Genomic DNA, 7079 nt, shown 5'->3' on the forward strand with positions numbered 1-7079 from the left:
GGTCAAGGTAGTTAGGGAACAAGACCGTTCACACGTAGCATGAGGCAGTGCAGTAATGTAAGGGAATACACTACATTACAGGCATTTATCATACGCTCTTATACACACTGACTTACACAGCTAAAAACATAGCATCTATTTATACAGGTGGATATACTGTATTCAGGAGCTATTCAGTACCTTGCTCAAGGGTACTGTAGCAGTGTCCCAACTGGGAATCGAACCAGCAACCTTTTAGTTGAAAGTGCATTTCTAGCGCTGCACCTTTGCCGTCTCTTCAAAGGAGGCTGAGTTGCAGGTATGTCTGGTCTTTCACAGCCCGGACGATGTTAATCAGACCTGGGCCAAATATGTATTTGACTCAGGTCTGATACAAACGCAGGTTTAAGTCTGGCCAAAATCGTTTGTCAAATATGACGAATATGAGATTGCACAACCAGGACATAACCGGCCTATTCCTTTCAGGGTTAGAGGGTGGGTCTGAGGTTTGGGCTGCATCAATTAAGCCTCATACACACTAGCGGTTATAGTTTAAAAACAGAAGTATTCAAGGCCTCATACACACGTACACATGAGCATTAAAACTCGTTTCAAAACAATAAGGGTAAAGGGAAGTAACTGTGGGGAAAGGGATCAGTAAAAATAGATCACTTGGTCATTCGACGTGTAATTTTTAGAATAGACGTATTTGCTACCATGTCCACAAGAGGGCGATATGCACCAATAAGAAGACTCACACTTTTACTGTTAAGCAGAGGTGGAAAAATCCAGATTTAGAAAGTAAAAGTCCTCTCCAGTATTTTGTTCCAATCACCTGGATTTTCTAATTAGCTCAATCCTTCAGCCAGGAGGTAGAACTAATTGGTAAAATCAACTGGCTGAGTTCATGGGTGGAAGAAACACACGACAAAACTTTTCCTTTCTTACCCCTGGACTCGTCACTTCTGTTGCCAAGATACTCAGTACAAGCACGAGCGGGGCCCTGGAGTCACAGACTCAAGCGGGGGCCACATAAATCTGTATTATACATTTCATCCAACTAGCAAAAGCAATATGCAGTATTGGGGGTTCGTAAATGTGGTACTGATTAGTCACAAGTTCTGCTGGTTTTTGTTTTATACTTAAAACAAGCAACTAATTCAGTCCCAATAATTACTGTTTGATCTCTTCACCGCTGTTTGGTGTTGCAGACCCTCACAGACAACAACGGAGGCAGTTGAACCCCCAGTCTCATTCTGTAAGTATGTTCCCTGAGAATACCATAAGGATTTTCTGTTCATCTACATATAATAATGCAGGCACAGCATATCATATTCATACAACCAATGATAAATGGTTACATTTTGTGTATGGATGGTACACTTTGTTGAAAAGTTTGAATTTCATTCATTTCATTGTTCTAAGTTCATGTTTTAGATTCTGATATGTCATATTTCTGCAGGAACAAGAAGAAAATGAAAACTACTCAATGATTCAAATGGATAAATGAAACAAAGCCCACATTTAAAGTTGACATTTCAAGTCTGTTCAGTGCAGTTCAATTAGAGATGGCAAAAGAAAATATGCAGACCAAGATCTCTTACTGTGTGAATATGCCACTGTTGCATTCTGTTTTGCTAAAGTAAGCTTTTACTAGAATCTGATAATATTTAGATTTTGACTGTGAACAACACAGTTGTAACGTGGAAAATATAAATGTTAACAAGTTTTTTTAAATACAAATTTTAGCAGTTTTTTTTCTTTATTTAAAAAAAAATGTGTACTCCGGTTTGTTGACTATTCAATGTATGAACAGCAGGGAGTGATATTGTTCGAGAAATAAGCAACATATTTATGTACAGGGTAGTGTCTGGCTATGGTGGTGTGCTCTTCAGTGTGCTTTTATCTGTTGTTAAGAAGAATACTTTTTATTTTTAATAATAAAGCAGCTGTGAAAGGAACTGCATCATTAATTATTATAAGAACCCAAAATAAAACACAGTTAGTGACTGTGACACCGGCAGCACATGCAGTGTTTTCTGGGCCGAACGAAGCATTTCTCCCTGGCCTCTGCCTGCAGTTACCACAGTAATCACACCTCTATTCCAAAATAGCTTTGATAAAATAGTTTGAACTTCCTGTTTTTTTGAGTCATTTCCTGTAAAGTATACCTTGTATAAAGGTTAGACACCAGTAAGAAGTGCCGCATAGGGCATAAGCCATGGCAATGGTACTGTTGTGGACCCTGTTGTGGATATCAGGATACTATCGCAGACTTTCAGCTGAGAGTGAGGCCCTCGTTCCACGTATATCATATATTAATTAATTAATTTATTTATTCATATATAAAGCCCATAATAATGGTAATTAACCATTTCCCCCTGGCCTCTGCCTGCAGTTACCACAGTAACTGTACCTCTCCTCCAAAATAGCTTTGATAAAATAGTTTGAACTTCCTGTTTTTTTGAGCCATTTCCTGTGATGTATACCATGTTAAAAGGCTGGACACCAGTAAAAAAGGCTATGCAGGGCATCAGCCATGGCAATGGTGACTGCCACACACAGAAAAGCAGACAAAAGACTGTAGCATGCTGCATGCAAACACCGCAACATACAGCACATGGTAGCCTGCTACATGTAGCAATCAACATGAAAGTCAAATCATGATGAAATAAATAGAAGAACTAGACAAACAGGAAAAACTTGCATGCATTGTTGGTTGTCAGTTGGTTGTCCTTTAGCCATGACCTAAGTGTACTGGCAAAGGAGTGATGTGATGGGCAAGTTTGTGTGGTATAATGCAGGGCTGAGGGTGGCTACTGATCATGTGGCGAACAGACATTCTGTTATTCATTGCCTATAAAAAGCCAACCCAACAGAATCCTCCACTAAACTAGGAAAAAGGCCCATCTGGCAACCAAAGGCTTCTCAGGCAAAATAATAAAACTCAGACGCAACAATTTACACCCAACACAGTCCAGCACACCACTCCCCCTAAGCTCTCTCCTTTAGGTCTGAGCACCAGGCCTTTTATTAGGCCCAATGATCAGGTAATAGGCCACTGCTCTAGTGATTACAATACAGCACAGCTGTGTCCATACCTGTGTGTGCATGTGGGGCCGGTGCTGCCCCCTGGTGGACAGCAGCAATCAAACTCCCTTCCTAGCACCACAGTGGCTAGTGGCAGTGTGGCTAGAACTGTGAGTAGCTAAAAGTGCTTTTCCCTCCTGAAACTACACAGTTCCCACTTTCCTACAGATATGGTTGAGCTATTATTAGATTTCTGTATAAGCCTGGAAGCTCCCAATATGCGATTAGAATGTTCATACATTAATGTTCTAATGCTGATGTAGCAATCGCTGCTGGAAATCAAAAGCAATGGAGTTCTGGAACACTGAACCAGAACACTGAAGAAACATTCCAAAAAACCTACCCTTCAAAGGGGTTTTCTTTAGAAAGGTAGTGTGTGGCGGTGGGACTGGCCATTTAGAATTTTATAAACAAGACACATGACTGTGCTTATTACAGTATTTTAGCAAGTTCTGACTTCTTAGAACATTGCAGTGGTGACAACTATTTCGCTTTCTGTCCGGGCTCTTAAGGGTTTATTTGCACACAGACTCAATGCATCTCAGTGTGGTTTTGCTTGCTTGCACCCAGCTTGTCAGGTAATGTGGCAGATGAGGTCCTTCCTAGCCATTTCCTGTAAAGTATACCGCTGTGAATAGGCTAGACACTAGTAAGAACAGCTGCATAGAGCATCAGCCATGGCAATGGTACTGTTGTGGACCGTGTTGTGGATGTCAGGATACTGTCATCTACTTTCAGCTGAGGGTGAGTCCCTCTTTCTGCCTCAATAATATATTAATTAATTTCTTAATTTCTTAATATATAAAACTCTTTAAAATTCATTAAAATGTACAAGAATAATAGAACCTCACAATGGATAAACTGCCAATTCTTTCTACTATAGAAAAGTAAAGTATGATACAGTCACATAGCAGAACATAGAAAAAGACAGTCTTACTATAACAGAAGGAGTGTCACAGAGACTGCTACTACTATATACATTGGTTCAGACTCTTTTTTTCAGTTTAAAAGAGGAAGTAACTATAGTATAGTCACATACTGTAGCAGCACATAGAAAAAACTACAGTATAAAAATGCATACATTTGTATAAAAAGTCTTATTTATAGGAGAAACACTATCACACAGACTGCTACTACTATATTAAATGATCCAGGCTCCTTTTTCTTTTTTTGTATGTTTGTTTTCAGTTTAAAATTTGAGAGGAGACAAAAGCTTCAATGTTTCAGCGTACTACCTGTATCAGTGAAAGTCCTGCCAAGCAGTTACACATAGTACTTTTCAAATGTGAAATTCTATTAAAAAATTATTAATGATAGTGTGATTGATATTGTTAGTAAAGCAGTGTACATGCTGTAATATATGCAAATTCAAGACATAGTATCGTAACTTTATCATTAAGCCAGATTTACAATCACTCCATACACTATCCAAAACAATCCATGTCATTCAGTGATAAAATTCATAAAACACAAACATTATCAGAATATAAAAATGTTCATTTCAGATTAAGAGTAAGGCAAACAGTTTTAATTTCTGTTTTGCCTCCTTCCACTAGTAGGCTACCACAGGATGTTGAAAAGAATATCTTTGCTATATGCTACAACCACATTGAGGACAGAAAAAAGTAATTATGCAGATCTTGGGACTAAAAGCATGACTATAATCGGTACAAACAATACTTTTCCATTTTTGAGTAAAATATAGCTGAAATATTCATTACAACTATAGGGATTACATTTTTATCTCTATTTATAGAACTGTATAATCCTCCAGATTAACCTGGGTTTAATCATCTGTTGTTTATCTTTAATGAACTAACTGTAATTTCCCTCCATACTGAAATGCAGTATTATCATGTTTTGTGCTTAGTTAGATCTCTGTATTTGGTATGTTCTCTTTCTGCAGTGTTGGTACAGTACAAATACTTCCTTTCTGGGGAGGGACAGGGGGTTTCTCTACAAGCCCCTGCTGAGACCAATGGGACAGAATTAATCTGGGAGTGGACGTCACATGATGGAAGCTACACAAACACTCGGATAATAACTATACAGTCTACGTGGAATTATTCATGGAATTTGCCAAAGGCAAAGGAGTCTATTTCAAAGGAAAGAACGTATGACATCATTCTCAGACCAGAGTTACAAAATGCAGGAGTTTTTACTTTTATTCAAACTAAACCAGAGAAAATGAAAATGGCCCAGTTTGAGGTGTTTGCTGTAAAAGGTAAATTCAGGTTTTGATGCATTTTATAAATTATATTATTAATAAGATGATTCAGTTTAATCTGAAATTAGATTTAACTAATGTGCATGTAAAGCTGCACAGTAAAAATGTTAAGTGTTAAATAACCTCTTAGAGAGTGAAGAATTGTCCATTTCTGAGTACATAGCAGAAAAAACCAAGGTGGAAAATTTCATTTCACGGTTATGTTTTCTCTTCCACCTCTCCATAGAATTCCCAACAATTCCCAGACCTGGAGGGCTGTATATTTCTTTAAATTTGATGGCTTGTTTTTAGATGTAACCCACGCAATGATTTTATTGAAAAGTTCACAAGCTTCTCTAAATCAATTGCTCTTTGCTCCTGCAGTGGAACCATCTCGCTGGTCCAGTGTAAAAGAAGGTTCTGATGTGATCAGGAGCTGTGAAGTATCACACCTTCCAGATTCAGCTACACTGGACTGGGAAAGGGACAGAGAACCTACTGCTAACACAACGCTGATCTACAACAACACTGCCCACATCATCATCCACAGTGCTGACCGATACAGTGAGGGAACGTATAACTGCACACTCAGATGGAACGGAGCACTTATTTTCAGCATTCCCAGGACACTTCAAGTCTACAAGGGTATGTTACTATGGATACGGTTTTCACTAGAGAATTTACAAAAGCATCCTGAGCTTTAACCTTTTTTCATAAACAAACTTGTGCAAGACTTTATTCATTAAGACTAAAGATAAATTCAAGTAAAGTAATATACCAGAACGGTATGTTTAGAAACAGACCTGCCAGGCTAGATTTCATGGTTGGAGGTGGGGTATGTATTGTAGGCTATTCTGTAATGAAGCCTGAGTTTTACTCTTCCACCAACTCTGTGTGAGTTCTTTGATGTTTTTCTATTTGTTGCTCACTACCTGTAGCAGTAGCATATGTGCTGACTGTGCAGACAGGCATTCTAACCACAGCTTTATTCCTCAGGTACATATGGCCCACAGCACACTCTGTACAGAGGGAGTTTGAACAGCAGTGAGGTGATGCTAATCTGCCGTTCTCCAGCCTCATACAGAGCAGAATATTGGCAATGGGAGCCATCATCTAGAACAAATGCAATCATTGTGGCCTCAGCTGATAAATATAAGAATGCTTCGATTTCCATGGAGGTAGATAAAGAGAGATTCTCATCTGAGCGCTACGATGGATCTAATTTCCCTCTGAGAATCTCACCAGTGAAGTTTGGAGACAGTGGAAGGTACTTATGTTTCTGTGGACCCTACCCGATAACCTCAGTAACTCTGGTAACTGTTCAGGGTAAGTCTGCACTTCAGGTTTAGCTTATGCAGCATGTATCATAATTAATTATGTATTATTGGGTGGCAGTGTAGTACAATGGGTAAGGAGCTGGTCTTGTAACCTAAAGATCACAGGATCAGTTCCCATGTTGGACACTGCTGTTCTACCCTTGAGCAAGGTACTTAACCTGCATTGCTTCAGTATATATCCAGCTGTATAAACTCTTTGTTATAAATTGTGTAAGTCGCTCTGGATAAGATGCCTGAATGTAATTATTCTTACAGAATTTACAGGACTGAATAAATAACAGTATACTTAAACATGATGATGAAACACAAGCATTTTCCTCCAATATATTGCATCATGTAATGTAACAGACTAAAGCCATGGGCTAACAGTAAGTAACAGAAGCGCTGATCCCAAATCATAAAGGTAGTGCACCATACAGAAACTGTATGACTAATAATGGATGCTATCTGAATAATAAAAAATTTTC

General features: G+C 38.6%; 1 protein-coding gene across 3 annotated transcripts; it reads left to right on the plus strand.

The window, feature by feature from the left end:
* Nucleotides 1–2134: 2134 nt before the first annotated feature.
* LOC135246585 (uncharacterized) lies at nucleotides 2135–6980 on the plus strand. 3 transcript variants are annotated; one of them, XM_064319984.1, is made up of 5 exons: nucleotides 2136–2267; nucleotides 4976–5293; nucleotides 5660–5920; nucleotides 6272–6601; nucleotides 6961–6980. In XM_064319984.1, the coding sequence occupies exons 1-5, from the start codon at nucleotides 2201–2203 to the stop codon at nucleotides 6963–6965; spliced, it is 981 nt and encodes a 326-aa protein (XP_064176054.1). In that variant the 5' UTR covers nucleotides 2136–2200; the 3' UTR covers nucleotides 6966–6980. The 3 variants fall into 3 exon arrangements, with proteins under 3 accessions (XP_064176052.1, XP_064176054.1, XP_064176053.1); XM_064319982.1 differs by lacking the exon at nucleotides 6961–6980 and having other exon boundaries at nucleotides 2135–2267; nucleotides 6272–6903; XM_064319983.1 differs by lacking the exons at nucleotides 2136–2267; nucleotides 6961–6980 and adding an exon at nucleotides 3416–3813 and having other exon boundaries at nucleotides 6272–6903.
* Nucleotides 6981–7079: the final 99 nt, after the last annotated feature.

Source organism: Anguilla rostrata, unplaced genomic scaffold (assembly GCF_018555375.3).
Source record: "Anguilla rostrata isolate EN2019 unplaced genomic scaffold, ASM1855537v3 scaf0545, whole genome shotgun sequence".
Taxonomy (NCBI): domain Eukaryota; kingdom Metazoa; phylum Chordata; class Actinopteri; order Anguilliformes; family Anguillidae; genus Anguilla; species Anguilla rostrata.

Excerpts from the sequence above, each read along its gene's own strand:
- LOC135246585 (XM_064319982.1), top strand. The coding sequence starts at position 2,201 with ATGGCAATGGTACTGTTGTGGACCCTGTTGTGGATATCAGGATACTAT. Across the intron at positions 5,294-5,659 it reads TGAGGTGTTTGCTGTAAAAG|TGGAACCATCTCGCTGGTCC; the intron begins GTAAATTCAGGT and ends TTGCTCCTGCAG. Across the intron at positions 5,921-6,271 it reads GACACTTCAAGTCTACAAGG|GTACATATGGCCCACAGCAC; the intron begins GTATGTTACTAT and ends TTTATTCCTCAG.